Genomic DNA, 19,766 nt, shown 5'->3' with positions numbered 1-19,766 from the left:
TCAGCTGTCTTTTGGTAACCTCCGCCTCTTCCCATTTCCCGTAAATGGACTCTGAGCTGGATCAGCTCGGCTTGGAAGGATCTGAAATGGGATTCAGGTGATCTTAGAGCACTACTCAATCAATCCAAAAGGAGTCAAGAAAGGAGAGAACAGGTGAAATGAACGGAACACATTTTTTTAAATTGAAGTTTAGTCAGTTTATAGTATGTTACTTTCTGGGGTACAGCATAGTGATTCAGATATGTATATATATAGATATTCCTTTTTGTATTCTCTGTCATTATAGGCTATTACAGGGTATTGAATATAGTACCCTGTGCTATACAGTAGGACCTTGTCTGTTTATTTTATATATAGTAGTTAGTATCTACAAATCCTGAGGTACCACTTTTTCCCTCCACACCCCACCTTTTCCCCCATGGTAACCATAAGTTTGTTTTCTATGCTTGTGAGTCTGTTTCTGTTTTGTAAATAAATTCACTTGTGTCATTTTTTTAGATTCCACAAGTAAGTGATATCATATGTTATTTTTCTTTCTTTTTCTGACTTACTTCACTTTGTATAACAATCTCCAGGTCCATTCATGTTGTTGCAGAAAGCATTTCTGAGTAATGATGCAGAGACCAGCCAACTTGGACCCTGAGGCAAGAGGAAAAATGGGTACTCCTACACACATATTTTTACTATATTATAGTATTTAATTGTCTAGTTTTTTTTATTGTAGTATAGTCAGTTTACAGTGTTGTATCAATTTCTGGTGTACAGCATAATGTTTCAGTCATACATATATATACATATATTTATTTTCATATTCTTTTTCATTATAGGTTACTACAAGATATTAAATATAGTTCCCTTAGCTATGCAGAAGAAACTTGTTTTTTATATACAGTAGTTAGTATCTGCAAATCTCAAACTCGTAATTTATCCTTTCCCACCCTCTTTCCTTTCTGGTAACCATAAGTTTGTTTTCCATGTCTGTGAGTCTGTTTCTGTTTTGTAAATAAGTTAACTTATGTCTTTTCCTTTTTTTTTTAGATTCCTCATGTGAGTGATATCATATGGTATTTTTCTTTCTCTCTTACACACATTTTAATGTATTATTTAATGGTTAATTTTTCCAGAACGTTAAAATAGTTGAAAAATATTAAAGAACCAAAAAGTATGTGTATTAAAACTCACAATGTTATTTTATATTTCTATATTTTATTTATACTCAAACCAGAATTATAATTTTACTTTCCTGGGTTTAATGAAAGCACACTCATGAATAATATTTTTAAAACCTCTTTGCTTAGCTCATTTTCTATTGAGAGGGTACATGTTTGACAATTTCTCTTGACTAACTGACAATCTCAAATACAAATACTTTTAAAATAACTACAGCTTACCGAGACTTCTTAATTACAGGATGCTACTGTGACTAGCATAGTTAAAATTTTTTTCAAGGCTGGCTATTGCCAAATTTGGATAAGATTCCACTAAGCAAAATTTGTGAATCAATTTTAAAAGATCCAAACACAATGCTGATTTTCTATTACAAAGCATCAGTATTGCAGGTTCCTTAAAACTGTCCGTTGGAACTTCTACAGAACTTAAAATTTCAGAATTTATTAGCACCAAATCAATGTCTGCTTTTGACAAATCAGATGTATTCATAGAACATAACTTTTCTGCAGTTAAAAATTCAAAATCTGAAGACCCTGTTTAAATTTTTATACTTCCATTTCAAATGTGAAAATAGGGCATCTCTAGTCTCCTTAATTTCTTTTTGATATGCACTTTCCCATAACAATTGATATTTCCATTAGGTGGTTTATATATTTCCAGTTTCTCTCTCTACTTTTGTTGGTCTGAAAATGTATTTACTTTCCTTCATTTTTGAAGAATATTTTCACTGTCCACAGACTTCAACATTGGTAGTTACTTTCATTCATCAGGTTAAAGGTATTCCACTGTGTGTGGATTTCCATTATTTCTGTTGAAAATTCAGTTGTCAGTTTTATTGTTGTTCCTCGTTAATATGATTTGTTTTAATATGGCAGCTTTTAAGGTAATCTTTCATCTTTGGCTCCTTGAAGTTTGACTTTGAAGTGCATTTGCATTATTATGAATAGGGCTGCTATAAATATTATTTCATATGCCTTTTGGGAACATATTATGCATTCCTCTTGGATTTATACCTGAGGTGAAATTGCTCAGTCATGGAATATGTGTAGATTATCAGTATTAACTATTATTTTTATTAGTCATTATCTATTATTATCATGTTATGTATTATTAGCTCTTATTATTAATGCAATGTACTAACCCTTAATGTATTAACTCTTAATTCTGGCTATTCAGTTGCTATTATCATTAATGGACTGGGAGCAGGATGGGGTAGTTCTCAGAAAGGAAGTGGCTAAGGAGCAGAGAAGGAGCTGGGCCCACATCTGGAGCAGTCCAGCCATTGGAGATCCATGGCCCATTAAGGAGGCTGACATTCTGGGCTCTGTCCTAATAGGAACAAAGATCATATGTGATCCAGGCAGGTTCTCTTCTTGGGAATCTGAACCAGAATTCCCTGAAAGATCCCCAGGTGGTGGTCAGTGGGTCAGGATGTGGATTGAAGTTAGTTACTCAGAGGGATCCAAGTAAGGTCCACCCTCACGCAGCCAGAGCCACTCATTGTGGCTCTGTCCTCTTCCAGGCAGAGCCCAAACACCTGAGTTTCCTCAGACCACTGCCAGCAGCTCTTCCTTGAGTATCTGGTGGTTGAACTGCAGGATCCCCCACCAAACATCACCAGTATTGGGAGCCTGCATCACCAGACCCCACCACAGAGAAGGACACTCATGCTGATTCCATGTGTGAAACATTTATTTTCAGGAAATGTTTGTGCTTGCATGTGAGGGAACTTTGTGGGTTGTCTGCAGCTGCCAAAATGACATCTGACAGGATTAACTGGATCACCAGAGCCACAGAATGAGGACTGGGAAGGCAGCAATAACTTTGAGGCCTGGGGCCATGTAGGGGTGGAATTTTGAGAATGACCACTTAGGTGACAAAATGAGTTTCCCATGCACTGGAGTCTCGGTTAGTTTCTGGTCTGGAGCCAGATTCTGTCTTTGATGAGGATGTGGGAGGACGGAGCGGCAAGAGCTGCCCAGCTGCTCATCCGGGAACTCGTCCTCCAAGGGACTCTGCCCCTTGTTTTCCTCCCGTACCTGGAAGCGGCAGTCAGTGGGCAGCAGCTCCCACAGCTACCCCAACCATCCACCTGCTCAGACCCCTGAGCTCCTCTTTTGCCCAGCCCAGCATACCTGTTCCACCTGTCTGAAGACTCGCAGCAGGTTTCCTCGAAGGACACCCTGAAGCTCTTCCTCACTCCAGCCACGACTCAGCAACTCCTCTATCAGTACTGGGTATGTGGACACGTCCTCCAGCCCCTGAGGGAACCTGTGTGGCCGCCAGCCAGCCAGCTGTTGGGCCTCAGCCCTGTTCCCTGGTCCTGAGTCAGAACCTCAGCCCTATGCATCCAGGGTCCACTGAACCCCACCCCTGGTCAGATATGGGAAATGGAGACTTGGAGAGAGTAAATGATTCACCCCTGCTCTTCATCCATCAGAAGGAGGCTGCAAAAGCTCCTTGAATATTCATCAGAACTCACTGAATTGTACTAAGATCTATGCCTTTTACTGAATGCAAAATTTTCCTCTATTTACAAATAGAAGAAAACCTTTTTAAGAACTAGGTTGATCCCCTGCACACACAGACCCAGCTGCAGGCAGAGAAGACAGTCAGTCCACACCATACCTTGCTAAAAGTCTGCTCCAGGGCCTTGGGCCTGCCAGCACTGAATGGGTGCAGATGCTGGGCAGATGAGCTCTGTCTGGTGGTTTGACCAAATGTGATGACCTTGAGTAGGTCCAGTGGGCTATACATAGACAGGAAAGCCCAGGAAACAGACCCTGGGAGAGGAGAGATGCCAGCTGGGCCAGCAGACCTGAGTCTGTGGTCAAGGCCATAAAGACCACAGTGTGGTGGGCCTGGTGGCTGTGAAAGCCCCCCTGCTGCACAGTCAGCCCACGTCAAGCCACAGGGAAGCACTTACCGGCCAGCTCCATCATAATCTCCACCAATCCCAATAAACTTGGATCCAATGACTGCCCTGATGTGGTCGAAATGATCTGAAGGATGGAGAGTCAGTGGTGTGGGGCTTCCTGGACAGGGGTGGGAGTGGGGACTGGACTCTGTTACAGATTCCCCTTCTTGCAGCCTGTATGCCACACAGGCCAGTTCCTTCATGGCCTGGCACCCAGGATACCAACTTGACAGCTCTGAGGGTTGATCTGAAGTGGTTCCAACTGGCCCCAGACTGGACTTCAGATCTGGAGTGGACCCCAGAGCCACCCATTTGGGCCATTTCCCATCCAAGGTTCACTCTGCTTCACAGTCTCCTTGAGAAACTGTGGGTGCTCCTTTCCATGGGTGTGGAGGATGAACGAGGGACAAGAGTACAACCGACAAAGATTGTCAGAGACTTAAGGAGCTGTCCAATTCACTGGCCAGAGGCAGGGGCAAGGCACTTTCAGAGTCCCTGAAGAGGCGCAGATGGTTGGCACTTGGGCTCTGTGCCTGATTGCCTCACTTATGTGTATCAATATCACAGTTTCAATGCTGTGTCTCTAGTTCCACATGGCACCAAGATGCTGTTTACTCTCCATTACTGGGTTTTGGAAGGAGCTGAGCCTATTGCCAACAGGTGGATCAAACCACTGGGGCTGTTGTGAGGTTGTCCCCAATTTTGGACCCAGATTCACATCTAAATCAGAGCTTCAGAGAGCCCAAGGTGAGGCTTACCTGCCACAGTAGACACGTTGGCTAACAGGTTGCACTGCAGCACCCCCACTGACAAGGACACCATCACAATGCCACCATTCTTCTTCTGCCAGGTGGACAAATGGACACTCAGCTTCGCCCTCCAGCACTACTGCCCGCCTGTTCACTCTCTCGGCTCCTATGAGGACGGTGTTCAGCCCTGGCTTTGAGGTCAGAAGAGACTTCTCTCTGGGTTTGTGTGAATGGAGGAGTCTCAGCCCTGGTCTGCGTGGTGTTTTGGCTCTGGGTTTGTGGGTTTGGAGGAATATTTACCACCTAGAATCCCACCTAGGGTTTAAGAGTTCAGGGGCTGTGGGCTGTGGGTTTGTGGGGCAGAAGATGCTCCACCTGGGGTTTGGGGAAGTTGAGGGAACAGGAACTCAGGTTCAAGGGCTCCTAGCTTGAACCTCTTGCTTTAGGTTTCACGGCCAGGGTAGTCTCTCACCAGAAGCTGCAGGATATCATCAGGAACATTCCGAGTGTCCCTGCACACGCCCCGGGCAGCTGAGTGGGAGAAGATCACGGGTGCCTGTGACACTTCTAGGGCTCGCTGTGCCACGGCGTCTGAGACATGGGACAAGTCTACCATCATTCCCAGACGGTTCATTTCTGCCACCACCTTCTGCAGGGGCAGGTTGGGGAGACAGCATCAGGGCTGCATTTATCTTGTGTGCATTTATCTTGTGTGCATTTATCTGTAGGGAACTGATTGGGCACATACATTCATGTGGGGCAGGGTATGGAACCAGGGTCCTTACCTCACCAAAGCTGGTCAGCCCGCTCACATTGTTGTAGAAGGGGTGGATACCCTTAGCCGAGCTCTCTGCCCTGTTGGATGGCCAGGAGGCAATCTGACTGGTGGCCATGACTTGGCCATAAAAGCCTAGCTAGAAGCCCTACTGGACCTTCTATACCTGCAACTCACTGGTGTGAGAGCAGGGACCCAAGCTTGGCTGTGCCTGGCAGTAAGAGGGCCTTCTGGGGATCCAGTCTTGCTCTGCAAATCCCAGCTCCCCTCCCTATTCCAGGTTCAGGGACAGATCCCAGGGGTAAAGCTTGGTTTGGGCCCCAGTGTGATCTTGGGCAGATTCCTGCCTCTGTAGGGCCATACCATCTGCACTGTGCTCACCAGGGTGTGTTGCAAGTGTGGGTGAGTGTCAGGTAGCGCACACCCAGCACGTAGAAGGTTCGCAAGACGGAGAGGCTACTGTCCAGTGAGTGGCCGCCTTCCACACCAATGAGGCAAGCCAATTTCTGGGTACTGTTCAGAGCTGGGGCAGATAGGTCACATGATCATTTTCAGAGGCTTAGGTAGCTCAGTCAAGTCTCTAGTACCCACCACCACCAGCCCACCTACCTTCAACCGAGGTCACAAGCTCCAGCTCAGCATAGGAGGCACACATGCGCTGGATGAGATCAATTTGCTCCAGGGTAAGGCGCACAGCATCCCGTTCCTGGGTCTGGCATGGGACGTAGGCTGACCAGAACTAGGAAAAAGCCAGGGGTTGGCTTGAACAGGGATTGCTTTGGAACTCCTTGGGCTTCTCATAGACTCCACAGCTGGCATAGCACTCACTGTGCCCACAAGTCACATGTAATGCTTTGCTTGTTCTGTGGTACTTGGATGCCCATCAAGTTGGCCCACTGTGACCTCTGCAGCCCCCAGCATCCATGTCATGGCACTTTTTAGGTCACTATAGTAACTGAGTTCCAATGTGACTAACTTGTGGTCTCTGAGGCCCCCACACCCCAGCCCCCTGCATTCCTCAGCAGCCGTGGGGGCACCTTGGGTATCCCTGTGGTACCTGGGCACCCACGAGACCATCTCTAAGCCTGTTCAGGCTGGTCTGGCCGTGGCTGAAATTGTGCAGATTAACATCCTGTAGCCCATTGTGGTAAAACTGCCTCACGACCAGGGGCATGTCGTTGTGTCTGGAGGGAAGTCAAAGCAAATAATTGGGTTCCTTAGGCCTTGGGATCAGGCAGGACATGTTGCCTGGCCTAGGCCAGCCCAGGGGTCCCCCACCCCATACCGTCACACAGACCATACTAGGATCCGCTGAAGCCTGGGTTGAGGGGTTCCCACCAGAGGGGATGACAGGAGGGGAAGCGCACCCATGGATGATGGGAGAGGACATCTAGGTTGATGTCAGGGAGTCTCCTCACTAGCCCCGCATGCTCCGGACCTCCGTCCCTGCCCAAGGTTAAGCTTGGCCCCCACCAGTCCCCGCTAGTCTCTACCCCGAACCTACGCACCCGTCCACGAGCGGGAAGTCCCGCATCAGGGCCCGTGCGCGCTCCCGCAGACTTGGGGCGCTGGAGGTGTCCGGCGTGGTCGGGGCGCCAGTTACTGGTCCCATCAGCAGCCACAGGAGGAGCAAAAGCAGCCACTGGCTGAGCGCACCGGGAACCTCAAGACCACTGGGCCACATGCTTCGCAGGGTAAGGGCCGCTATCGAGAGCCTGAGGGGCGGGCAGTGGGGTCTACACAGGCCACTCGGTGGCGCGTATAGCTGGGAGAGGAGCGGGCAACGAGTCACAGGACCCTGCGAACCGTGCGCTGAGAGCCGCGTTCCGCGAAGCACGACCTCCAGGGGGCGGCACTGCCCTCTGGCCATCCGCTAAGATGGAGCTGCTACAGGGATCGCAGGCCTCCCCCACGAGCCCACTCGCCTCCCATCGCGGGTTCCCTCAGCCCCTGACCCTCTCCCCACCCACACTGCTCCGAGGGGTCCACCCCAGATTGCTCTCCCGCACCCGCCTCTAACCTTGCTGTCCGAGAGTCTGGCCGACTCTCTCTCTCTCTCTCCAATAGTGGCCTTAAGCCACAAGGCCTCTTCAGATCACATCTTGTCCTCATCTGCCTGCAGCCTGTCCTGCCCACCCCGAGGGCTGCGTGCGAGTGTCTCTGTGGCCACAGTGCTCTGGGCTTTTGGTTTCCTGGTGCTGAGCCACATCGGGTGGGTGTGGGGGAGGAGAGAGTTTCTTGAAATGGGGAATTAATGTTGTGGATTCTGGATTCTGGATTCTTCCCTGCCCCTACCCTTCTCTCTTCCCCTACTTTACTCCTTTGCCTGTATTACTGTTTCCCTGGGACTCCAGCCAGCAACTGGGAACTGTCAGAGGCACCATTTTCTCCTCTTACCCAGTCAGCCTCAAGAACAAGCTCCCTCAGGAGTTGCTACACCTCCCTAGGGCCCAAATAGAGAGAGTTTAGGGATGTGAACTGAGCAATCATCTAGGGAGAGTCAGTGACCTTTTACACAGCAGAGCAGAAACACAGAGCAGACTATTTGAATGGAAGAAAATGAAGTGGCAGCAGAACCCCCATCCCAGCAACCTTTCTCCTGAACTACTGGCTGACCTGCTGGCCAGGATCCCTCCTACCTTAGTGTTGAAGGCCCGGCCTCATTGAGGTCAGAAGTAGGGGTCCTGAGGAGAGGCCTGGCACCTGGGTTCTGAGACTATACCCACCTTATTTTGTGGCTCTTATGGTTCTGGCTCTCCCAGAAACCTCAAAGACCAACTTCCTGTCCTTGCTTGGAGGCCCCACCCCATTGCCATTTCCAGCCTCAGGCCCTCACCCTAACTTCCTCCTCTAGGAACAGTCCCCTGCCACCACACACACACACATGCACACACCAACATACACACATACACACACATACTATGCCTTCTCACAGAAGCTCCACCACTGAGATGTTTCAGGGACTTTGCCCAAACTCCTTCATCCCCAGCCTCTCAAGGATCCACTCTGATCCTTGGCACCCCCTGAGCTGTTCCACCTTTGGAACCTTTTCCAGGTGTCAGGAGTGACTAGCACAGGGGTAGTGACCTAAGTCTGAGCCTTGGAGACCCTAGAAACCTCCCTAAAAATGAAATGAGTAAAACTCTTCTAGAGGGACTAGAAATCCTGGGCTACCCAGAAGGGGAAGGATCTGAGCTTGTGTGTATTTGAGGGGCTATGCATTTGACCTTTGTGCTTGCAGGCCAGAAGAAGGGCAAACCACTGGCACTGTGCTGGAGGTGGGTCTACTCCCTGCTTACTGCAGCTGGAGGGTTCTCTAGGCAGCCCCACTGCAGGGCGTGAGTCCCTTTGGGCTCTGCTTCAGAGAACAGCAGGGTGTATCCCTACCCTAGGTGGCTTGGGCACCTAAACTCAGACCTGGCTCTCTTTCCTCCACAGCCACCCCGTGCCCCGGCTGGCCAGAAGCCGCCACAGTCACTCTTGCTGCCAAGTAGGGAGAGGGAGGAGAAGCTCTTGGATCTCCTGGTTTTGAGGCCAAAAACATGGGCTTGGGGATAAATAGCTTGTTTGTTCCACTCTTGGTAGCCCCCCAGGGAGTGCGGACAAATAAATGGCAGCTGCTAACAGAAGTATGGGAAGAGAGAATTTAGCTTTTTTTTAGCTTTTTTTTTTTTTTTAGCTTTTTTTCCAGGGACTGGATGTCTAACAACACCCTAGAGATAGGCTGTGTTGAGCTAGAGAAGGTGGGTACCAGCAAATTTTCTATAACATTCAGCTTCAGTCCTTAAACAAGCTGGCACTGCTGGCCGTGGCCTTGAGGTGACCATATAATGACGATCACAGAAACACAGATACATCCAGATCCTTATACTTAGACTCAGGGGCAGGGCACAGAGATGGCCTTGGGTGAGGTCAAGGGGAGGACAGGCCACTCTTTTGGTTAAAATCTGCTTTCTCCTTGGGTATGAGTGCTCCCATGCCCCTAAGCAAGTGAACTCAATGAGGCCACGACCACCATATCCCAGCACCTGGCCCCACAACCTGCACTCAACCAGCAGGTGCTTAACCAGCATTTGTTGAAAAGCGAGTTGACTTGATGTTCAGGGGGCTGCTGCCTTCCCTTCCTTCCCAGGACAAGGGCATATGCCAACAGTGATGATGTGTCAGAGAAGCTGAAGTTACTGTGTGCCTGAAGTGGTGCTAACTGTTAGTGGCACACAGTACATTCAGTCTTCACAATAGCCCACAAGGTAAGTTTTCTATGTGGAAAAATTGAGATTCTGCTAGATGAACTTAACTTTTTTACCCAAGAGCTGGCAAGTTTAGCTGGAATCTGAAACTGAAATTCCCTTATGCCCAGATCTTTCAAGCTTTGCTTCTAATTCCATTCTCCCTCTATGACCACCCCAGGTTCAAAGCAGTTGCCTAGCTGATGGATGCCTTTTCCTCGACCTCTGTTCCCCTCTGTCTGGAGGCCTCCCTGAATACAAATGTGGAATGCTGGGCAGCAGAATTCCTGAATTTGGGGGCAGTCTGTGAGGACAATGGGACTGAGATTTTGTGGAGGAGAAATACACTTAGGTCTCTGTTGTCTGGGGCTCTCTGGGACCCCAGTCCAGACCCACTCAGACACGGTCTTTGTCTCTTTTGGCTCTTCCCTATGGGTGCTCCAGGCCCTAGGGGGCAGAGCTTTGGAGAATGACTGCCAGCTGCTTGACAAAGTCTGCCCTGTCTGCTTCTGCACATGCCCCCTCACCTCTTCAGTACTGCCAGGCCCATCAGGGTTGGCCCTTCTTCAGTGAGGAGGGTTCATGGGATGTAAGGAAGGCATCTGATGAAGACAGCAGTGGTAGGGACAGTAGCCCACTGGCCCTGGGACAGAACTCTCCTTAAACCTGGCTGAGACGGAGGACAGGTGTGGGGAGACCAGCTGCTGGACAGGCAATTGCTCACAGTGGTGTCCTCCTGGCCAAGTTTCATACAGGGGTTCCTTGGACTTCTTGAATTCCAGGACATCCTTACATCCATCTATTTGTCCAGATATCCTTTACTGATCCCCTGTTGGTGCTGGCCCTTTGCTGGGGTGTGCAGTGAAGGGGCTGGACAAATCTCCAGTTCTCCATCCCATGGTGCCAGCATAAGCACACAGAAGACTGGGCTGTGGGGGCTCCAGGTGCTGAGAGTCAGCCCTGATCAAGCAAATGTTAATCCACGACATATATGATTTCTCATTTAGCCTCAAGTTCAGACTTGCTGTCTCTTGTTCAACCCAGCCTGCTCATCTTTGAGGCCTCTTAGACCTGTCCTCTGCAACACCATGCTCCACACACTACACCCTGCTCCAGAGCCTGCCCTGCTTCCTGTTTCTATATGGGAATCCTGCCCTCCATTGCCTGGCTTCCATGGCTTGCTCAAACTAGTTTACTCTCTGAAGGTGACCACCTGAGCCCTCACTGATTCCAGATATGGCCAAATGTCAGACTGCACCTGAGAAGCTTTTATTTTTATTTCTTTTAACTTATTAGGGAAATTTTTCCAACATATAAAAAAGTAGAGAGAAGAGTATAATGAATCCCTATGTACTCTTTGTCCAGCTTCAACAGTTATCAACTGGTGGCTCATCTTGTTTCATTATACCTTACCCATTTTTCTCTCCCTCCTTTTAATTAATCAGTCGGCCCTTATTGGGCCCAATGGGCAACTAAGAACTATTTTTTATTGAAGTGTACTTGATTTACAATGTTGTGTTAGTTTCTGGTGTACAGAGTGGTGATTCAGTTTTATATATATACTTACATATATATAAGTATATAATATAATATATATATTTACATATATACATATACACACACACATATTCTTTTTCATTATAGGTTATTACAAGATATTGAGTATAGTTCTCTGTGCTATACAATAGGACCTTGTTGTTTATCTATTTTATATCTAATAGTTTGTGTCTGCTAACCCCAGATTCCTAACTTATCCCTCTCTTCCCTTTTCCCTTTGGTAACCATCATTTGTTTTCTATGTCTGTGAGTCTGTTTCTGTTTTGTAAATAGGTTCATTTGTATCATCTTTTAGATTCCATATATAAGTGATATCATATAATATTTGTCTTTGACTTAACTTCACTTAATATGATAATGATAATCTCCAGGCCCATCCACGTTGCTGCAAATGGTATTATTTTACTCTTTTTTATGGCTGAGTGGTATTCCGTTGTACATATATACCACATCTTCTCTACGCAATCATCTGTCAATGGACATTTAGGTTGCTTCCATGTCTTGGCTATTGTAAATAGTGCTGCTATGAACCCTGGTGTGTGTGTATTTTTTCAAATTAGAGTTTTCTCTGGATATATGCCCAGGAGTGGGATTGCTGGATCATATGGTAACTCTGTGTTTAGTTTTTTGAAGAATCTGCTTAGTGTTTTCCATAATGGCTGCAACAAATTACATTCCCACTAACAGTGTAGGTGGATTCCCTTTTGGCCATACTCTCTCCAGCATTTATCTTTTGTGGAGTTTTAATAATGGCCATTCTGACTGGTGTGAGGTGGTACCTCACTGTAGTTTTGACTTGTATTTCTCGGATAATTAGTGATGTTGAGCATCTTTTCACGTGCCTATTGGCCATCTTGCTTCTATAGAATATTTTAAAGCAAATCAAACATTTATTTCATCCATATTTAAGATTGCATCTCTAAAAGACAGGGATCTTTTTAAAAGTCAAATCATGGCAGAGGATCTGAATAGACATTTTCCCAAAGAAGGCATACCGGATGGCCAACAGGTACGTGAAAATGTGCTCAACATCAGTAATTATTAGGGAAATGCAAATGGAAACCACAATGAGTTGTCATCTCACTCCTGTTAGAATGGCTATTATCAAAAAACCAAGAAATAAGTGTTAGTGAGGATGTGAAGGAAAAGGAAATTTTGCACACTGTTGGTGGAAATGTAAACTGGTGCAGCCACTATGGAAAATATTTTGGAGTTTCCTCTAAAAATTAATAATAGAACTACCATATGATCTATCAATTCCACTTCTGGGCATTTATCCAAAGAAAATAAAAACAATAACTCAAAAAGATATATGCACCCCCATGTTCATTGCAGCATTATTTTCAATAGCCAAGATATGGAAGCCATCTAAGTGTCCATCAGTGGATGAATGGATAAAGAAAATGTAGTATATGCATACAATGGCATATTACTGAGCCATGAAAAAGAAGGAAATCTTGCCACTTGAGACAGTATGGATGGACCTTGAGGGCATTATGCTAAGTGAAATAAGTCAGAGAAAGACAAATACCACATGATCTCATTTATATATGAAATCTAAAAAAAATCCCCCAAAACTTATACAGAGACTATATTAGTGGTTGCCAGAGGCGGGGTTGGGGAATGGTGGGGTAAAGAGGGTCAAAAGGGACAAACTTCCAGTTACAAATAAATAAGTCATGGGGAATCAATGTAGAGCATGGTGACTGTAGTTAATAATAATGTATTACATAGTTGAAAATTGCTGAGAGAGTATATCTGAAAAGTTCTCATCACAAGGAAAAAAATTTGTAATCATATATGGTGACAGATGTTAACTAGAGTTCTTGTAGTGATCATTTTACAATATACACGAATAGTGGATCATTATGTTGTATACCTGAAGCTAATATAATGTTATATATCTACTATACCTAAATAAAAATAATTTTTAAAAATACAGACCACCATACTATTATGGCACCTAAAAAAGTAAACAATACTTCCTTAATACCATAAATTATCTATCATGTTCAAATTTCCCTGATTGCCTAATTTTTAAATAATTCATTTAAATTACAGCATAGATAAGACCCTCCCCCCATATTGCATTTGGTCATTTTGTCTCTTAACCTCTGGGCTCCTCTTTTTCCTTCCTTGCAATTTATTTGTTGGAAAATAACATCCTCTGTCCTTTGGAGTTTTCTGTTTTGGAATTTGCTGATTGTAGCCCATGCTTTCATTTCGTATGTTCCTCTGTCCCTTGTATTTCCTATAAGCTGGTTGTTAAGGGAAGCTTTTAAAACTGCAAATTTCCAGACTCCACCCTAAAAACATATTCAGTAGAACTGTTGTGGGTGCTGGAAGTCTCTAATTTTCCTAAAAACCCCAGGTGGGGTCTGTTTGCCTGTTTGGGAATTGACAACCTATCTGACTCTGCCAGTAACCACAAGTCTGCTTCAGTCACACCAAGTATCAGAGAGCAATACTACAGTTCTAATTTCCAGTGGTGGGCAGTGGGAGTCACTGCAGGAAGAGGTATTAGCTATCTTTCGTGGGTTAACTGAGACTCATAGTGCACATTTTCTGGAAGCCCCAAGGCCTGTGTCTCAATCCTCCAACCCAGGTCAAGGAAACTTCCTAAGTTAGCGGGACCTTTCCTAGCCTTCAAAGTGTTGGGGGAAGGAGCAATAGTCTTCCTGATGTGGCCCCTGAGGACAAGTGTGCTGTCCACAGGATGGGTGGCTTCACCTGGGCCTGGGGACAAAGAGCTGCTGATAGTGCCCCCTTCTGTTACGGGCTGATGAGGCAGGTGGGCCTGGGAACACAGACCCAGATCCTGTGCTCTTCCCCTCTCTCTCCTGATATTCCCCCACCCCCACTCCCCCAGGACCAACTGTCCCCTTAACTGCTGAGAGAGACGTTCCACTGGTAACAGCCAGCCAGCCCCTCACTACCATGGCACACAGAAGTCAGAGTAGTCTTTTTAGCATCTACATCATATCACTTTATTACCCTGCTCAAACCCCTCCCATGACTTCCCATCACACTCTTCACCATGGCCAAAAGGGCTGCTGTGGTCTGGCCCATTCCTACTCCTCTAACCACATCTTTCATTCTTTCTCCTCCCTGGTCACACTGGCCTTTCTGCTGGTCTTAGAATAGGCTGGCTTCATTCCTACCTCAGGGTCTTTATACTTGCCATTTCCTCCTCCAGGAATACTCTTCTTTCATCTCCTCACATGACTCCCACTCAACATCTCCACTGAAATATCACCTCCTCAAAGAAGCCTTCCCTGACTACCTTGTGTAACATAGAAACCCCTTATCATTCTGTCTTCTTATCCTATTTTACTTTTTTTGGTAGCAATTACAATTACTTGAAATTATAGTATTTGTCCCTTTCTTTAGTTTGTGGGTGCCGTGAGGAGAGGGGCTTCGATCATCTCATTCACTGAAATATCCCAAGCAACTAGCACAGTGGCTGGTATGTAACTTGTGTTCAGTAAATATTTGTTGAATAAATGGATTGATGGATGGGTGGATTGGTAGATGGAACAGCATCTTCTTAGTCCTGCCTCTCCTCTCCTTAAACACACACACACACACACACACACACACACATATTACTCATCAGGCTCTGCATTTCTTAAAGAACCTGCCTATGTCCTGCCCCAGTTTGCACAGGTGTTACTGCAGGAGCCACACAGTTAGAAACTCCCTCCAAAGGTCCTTTCTAGAAGCAGAAGTGGGAATATGGGAATGTGGGAATATATTTAAAGGGAACAGGGAGGTTTGGGGCCTGTGCCTTGGACAAGCTGGATTTCAAGCCAAACACTGTCAAAGAAAAACATTTTATTGAGCCATAAGGGACCCCACATGGGCCAGAAAGGGCTGGGAATAAAGGAACACATGAGCCTCAGGACAGGGTGGGGTGGGGTGGGTGCTGCTCCACTCTCTATCCTGTTCTTGCTCCAGGGAGCAGGTCTTTCTGGGTCTCTTCATATTTCCTCTTGAGGCAGGAGGCTCCTTGGGTAGCCACTGATTGCTTCTTTTAGTTTCAAAAAGCCCGGCTTCCCTTGGTTTGTATTGGTGGTCACTGGCAATGACTCAGGGCAGGAGCCCCAGTGGTAGACTGGGCCCTGCTAAGACCACTGTGCACCCTCTCTCTACTCCTGGATCCTCCTCAGCTTGCAGACTTTTCTTTCTTCTGCCCGAGAAGGGACTCCCCAGGATTGAGCAGAAGAACATCAGGTTTTCTTCCAGGCCAGCTTCAGCCCGGGGATGTTCAGAGCAGACTCTCATTTCAGATCTGTTTCTGAGGCTCCTTGCTTATGGCTAATTAGTATGGAAAGAAGCTCCTGGTTGAGGAAGTCTCAGACAGAACAGCACAGGTTCTAATCTCCAGTAGTGGGCAGTAGGGGTCACTGCAGGAAGAGGCATTAGCTGACGTAGGCAGTTTGACGTTTGCCCTCTCTAAAGAGTGGCTCAACCAGCGAGCTTCTGTCGGGTTAACCTTCTGCCACTGTGCTGCAATTGCCGAATTTTGGGGCTGGAGCAACCTAGGTCTTTGTCCGACTCTGCCAGAGTTCGCCGTCTCTTGGGAGTGTGGCTGGGGACTGGCTTCTCTGCTTCCACCTTTGCAGGGGTGGCCACAGGAGCATCACCATAGGCCCGGTAGCCACCAACCAGGCAGTATGTCTCCCCATGCCAGCCCACCTGGGTTTCTCCACACCCTCGATAGAGGACATGGTAGTGACCAGGTGTAGGAGGAGAAATGGGAGCCACTGCTGATGGAAAGAAAATCAGACTGGATCAGTCACTTCTACTGTATGTAGTTTCCTGACAGAACCTCCCCTCTCTCATGTCCCTCCCAGTTTCTGGCTGAAGCCCTTTAATCTGCTTGACATCCAAAACGCAGCCTTGGCCCATCACCTCTATGAGTCCCTAGAGAAGGGACACTGGCTGCAAAAGCAAACCCTGGAGCCTATGGCTGCAGCAGACCAGGAAATTTGTTTCCCATTCCCACGGAAAACAGTAGAACCCTAAAATAATTGCATTCAGGATGCCCTCAATCTCCCCCTTCCACAACAGAGAAAATTTTCTTAAGGCCTGCCACTTCTAAGGCTTTAATGGAAATGCCTCTCAGATTTTGGAAAAAAAAGAATCTAATATAAATTGGTTAAGAACCCTTCCTACCTTGACAACTTCTCTTGGGCCCCATTCATACTGCCTATTTCAACCACACTGAACTCTTGCCCTCTGATCCTTTCATATAGATAAGAAAAAAGCCAAATGCTGAGGCAGAGTGACCAGGAGGTTCAGAATCAGATTCTGGGTACCAGGTCTAGGCTCACATCACCCAACCTCCTGGGCCATTTCCTCAGTCCTGCAGTCTCATTATCACTTCATCACTCCCCTTGGTTCTGCTGTTCTTCTCATCAATATGGCACCACTCTTTCCCTCAGTACTCAGCAGCTCAGTCTGGGATGTGTCTGAGGGGGCCCATGTAGATGTCTGCATCACAGCATGAAGGTGCCTGGGTTTGAAGGTGAGGTTCAAGAGTGGCCATCTTTCTCAAACTGCTCCATCTATCATTTGCCAACAAAAATGCACTTGACTTTTGTTAAAAGGCCAATCAGGAAAGGGTCTGAATGGAAGTATCCTGTAGCTCAAAGGCGAAGACTACATTTATAAAGATTAGAATCTTTCTGTATCCTTACCCAGGGATGGCATTTCACTTGTCCTCAGCAGTCAGCACTGTGGGTCCCTGAGGGGACCCCAGGCCACTGGTATTACTTACAGCTGGGAAAGTGCTGAGGTATGTGTGGTGGGCAAGCCCAAAGGGAACATGTGGCAGCCAGGTGAGGCTGTGTGTATACCATGCCTCTTGTATGGATGCCTACCTGCTGTGCTGCCCTCCCAGGGGACAGAGGACAAGTTAGAGTGAATATAGAAGATCCGATCAGACATTCTCTCTCAGGCAACCAAAGAGATTGGTATCTGGTGAAGAACTTGTAGGGAAGTTTCTCCGAGAGCAGCACGTTTGCGTAGTCACACTGCCATGGAAACTGTGAGAAGGCCTGTGAGGTCATCATTCCCAGTGAGGTCACATAAGGAATCTGTGACTCGAGGGGCAGGCTTTAGGCTCTTGGGGTTTTGTAGAGGAGAGCAGGGTGGAGGTAGGAAGATACCTTGCCTGGCCTCTCACACCTGGGCCACCCCACCCACACCCTAGTCAAGTAGCCACTCCCTGTGGAGCATACCTGCTGACTGGCACAACCCCAGGGGCCACAGGAGGGCAAGAGAAGCTCACATTCTGAGACTGGCTTGAGAGGCAAGATTAGCCTAAGAGATAGTCAGGTTGTATGGCACTGACCCTAAGTTGGAGAGGCTGAGATTTGTGTGGACTCGGGAATCCTTGTGTGTCCTTGGCAGGGGGCCTGAAGGACAAGTTAGATTTTGACTCATGGAGAGAAGAGGGAAGACATTCCTGTTTGAAAGAATAAGAGCAAAGACACGCTCTTTTCGACCTTGTCCTACCCCAAATATAACTTCATAGAACCCTCATTTTTATAACTGAGGACTCAAAAAACCAAGAAGTTAAGGGGCCTACCCAGGTTACACAGGTAGTGGAGAGGTGTTCTGCTCAATGGTAGATTCATGTGGGAGCTCCAGATTTACAGCTCTTCACATTTCAAAGTGACACTGCGAGAGATTAAAGGTGCAAAATGAGGGTCCTGAATGACTTCACGAAGTGGGAATGATGGGCCCATTTTAATATGAAATTCAAAACAAATTCATGACAACATGATATAATAATACCTAATCACTATAATCCCCTCTCCCCTAGAAGTAAAAATCATTACACCCCTCTCTCCCACCACCATGAAAGGATGAGATGTAGACTTAGCAGCAGCCTAGGTGAGAAACGTGGGTTAACACTGAAGAGGTGTTACTAAAAGATAATTTGGTCCAACTAAGAGAAGAAAGAGACAACTCTGCCCTTAGTCCAGGCTTACAGGAAGGAACCATATTTGGGGCAGCCTTTGATACAGTGTGGCCATGAGAGAGAACCTTCCTTAGGAGGTGGTGCCTTGTCACTGACCTTGAATAAGCAGAGATGGGACATTTGTTTACTGAGGCTGTTGCAGAGGGGATGTGCCCAGGAGGTAAAGGCTTCTTGGGCTACTGTCTGGAACCCTGGTTGAGAATCGTAGCACCTTCTCTCTACTTCTAAATTGCTTGAATTAACGTGGTACGTGTTAGGACAGATGAAGTCAGGCCTAATTAGAGCAGACTGCCTTTGGGAGTGGTAGGAGGTAAAATGTTAAGGGGCAGGCTCTGGAGGTTTGTCCTGGCAGGGCCAGCATAAGACCACTCAGTTTCTCCAAGGCTCCAGAAATTACTTGTCTGGAAGCATCCCTTTGATGTGGTGGCGGTACTGATACCTTACCAGGACTGTGCTGGGCTTCTGGGGAAGGAAGAATAAACGGCTTATCAACTTAAAAGGGCTTGAGACTCAGCCAGGGATTCCACAAAACAACTTAAAAAGACTTGTACATGGATTTTTGGGCCAACACTTGGAAAACATATCCAGATCTGGAATGGAGCTCAGGAATCTACACTTTGAACAAGCTTCCTGGGCAGTTCTACCATAGTGGTCCATGGATAGTGACACTTTTGAGTCAGTGGGCAATATTAAAAACTGCACCATCCAATAGATGTAAACAAGGAATGTTCAAGACAGGGATGTATAGTTATTCTATGCATGAATCACATTTGAGAAAAGCTAGCATGGTGGTTATAAGAACACAACTCTTAGGACAGACAGCCCAGATTCTGTCCCAAAATCTGTGTGATTTTGAGCAAGTTCTTTTATCCTTCTGATTTTGTTTCTTCATATGGAAAAGAGCTATGATTGTACATTTAGCCCTATATTCTCTTTTGGCAAAGGTTGCTCTGGGCCCATTTCTGTTCTCTGCCACTTAATCCTTTTCAGTGTGCAAGTATCTTTAAGTTGTTTTGTGAAGTATCATATATGACTTTCAATTGTTCATTACCTTAGGCAAAGCTTATATAATGCTGCAGACTAGAAACTCGGAGATAATGAGAGGATGCTATATGCATATTTGGCCAGTTTTGTTAAGAAGTTTAACCTTCTCTCCTCTTCCTTTGCCACCAAGAGCTTGGATAGAAGGCACAGACTGGAAATGCACAATAAACAATACTTCTGTCAGTCTGCCATTTATTCTTTTGCCAGTACTTCCCAGATAGATTTCACTAAGTGCCTAAGCTTGTCACGGCCACTGTTGGTGAAGAAAATTTCTCTCTACTGTTAGTCACAATCCTTTTCTATTCTCCTGGGGGCCTAATGGATGTTTTAGGGG

At 46.5% G+C, this 19,766-nt stretch overlaps 2 protein-coding genes across 5 annotated transcripts; both read right to left on the bottom strand.

Annotated features, from left to right (window-relative positions):
* Positions 1-2,844: 2,844 nt before the first annotated feature.
* LOC105088420 (dipeptidase 2) lies at positions 2,845-8,359 on the bottom strand. 4 transcript variants are annotated; one of them, XM_010979256.3, is made up of 12 exons: positions 8,338-8,359; positions 7,632-7,809; positions 7,120-7,326; positions 6,669-6,795; positions 6,221-6,350; positions 5,993-6,134; positions 5,622-5,691; positions 5,309-5,485; positions 4,846-4,930; positions 4,097-4,172; positions 3,306-3,441; positions 2,845-3,209 (listed from the first exon to the last, which is right to left on the bottom strand). In XM_010979256.3, exons 2-12 carry the CDS (start codon positions 7,721-7,723, stop codon positions 2,952-2,954), a joined length of 1,500 nt encoding a protein of 499 aa, XP_010977558.3. In that variant the 5' UTR covers positions 7,724-7,809; positions 8,338-8,359; the 3' UTR covers positions 2,845-2,951. The 4 variants fall into 4 exon arrangements, with proteins under 4 accessions (XP_010977558.3, XP_064345111.1, XP_010977559.3 ...); XM_064489041.1 differs by lacking the exon at positions 8,338-8,359 and adding an exon at positions 8,251-8,336; XM_010979257.3 differs by having other exon boundaries at positions 7,120-7,376; positions 7,632-8,338.
* Positions 8,360-15,316: 6,957 nt separating this feature from the next.
* On the bottom strand, positions 15,317-17,419 carry DPEP2NB (DPEP2 neighbor). The gene is made up of 2 exons (XM_010979253.3): positions 17,283-17,419; positions 15,317-16,166 (listed from the first exon to the last, which is right to left on the bottom strand). The coding sequence occupies exons 1-2, from the start codon at positions 17,347-17,349 to the stop codon at positions 15,865-15,867; spliced, it is 369 nt and encodes a 122-aa protein (XP_010977555.1). The 5' UTR covers positions 17,350-17,419; the 3' UTR covers positions 15,317-15,864.
* Positions 17,420-19,766: the final 2,347 nt, after the last annotated feature.

This window comes from Camelus dromedarius, chromosome 9 (assembly GCF_036321535.1).
Source record: "Camelus dromedarius isolate mCamDro1 chromosome 9, mCamDro1.pat, whole genome shotgun sequence".
Lineage (NCBI taxonomy): Eukaryota > Metazoa > Chordata > Mammalia > Artiodactyla > Camelidae > Camelus > Camelus dromedarius.
This window is presented reverse-complemented; position numbering and strand designations above follow the sequence as displayed.

Bases quoted from the DNA above. Each gene is read 5' to 3' on its own strand.
- DPEP2NB (XM_010979253.3), bottom strand. From the start codon at position 17,349: ATGTCTGATCGGATCTTCTATATTCACTCTAACTTGTCCTCTGTCCCC. The intron at 16,167-17,282 runs GTAGGCATCCAT...TCTTTCCATCAG, and splicing joins CTGGGAGGGCAGCACAGCAG to CAGTGGCTCCCATTTCTCCT.
- LOC105088420 (XM_010979256.3), bottom strand. From the start codon at position 7,723: ATGAGGACAAGATGTGATCTGAAGAGGCCTTGTGGCTTAAGGCCACTA. The intron at 5,692-5,992 runs GTGAGCACAGTG...GCCATCCAACAG, and splicing joins CACACTTGCAACACACCCTG to GGCAGAGAGCTCGGCTAAGG. The intron at 5,486-5,621 runs GTAAGGACCCTG...CTGCCCCTGCAG, and splicing joins GGCTGACCAGCTTTGGTGAG to AAGGTGGTGGCAGAAATGAA.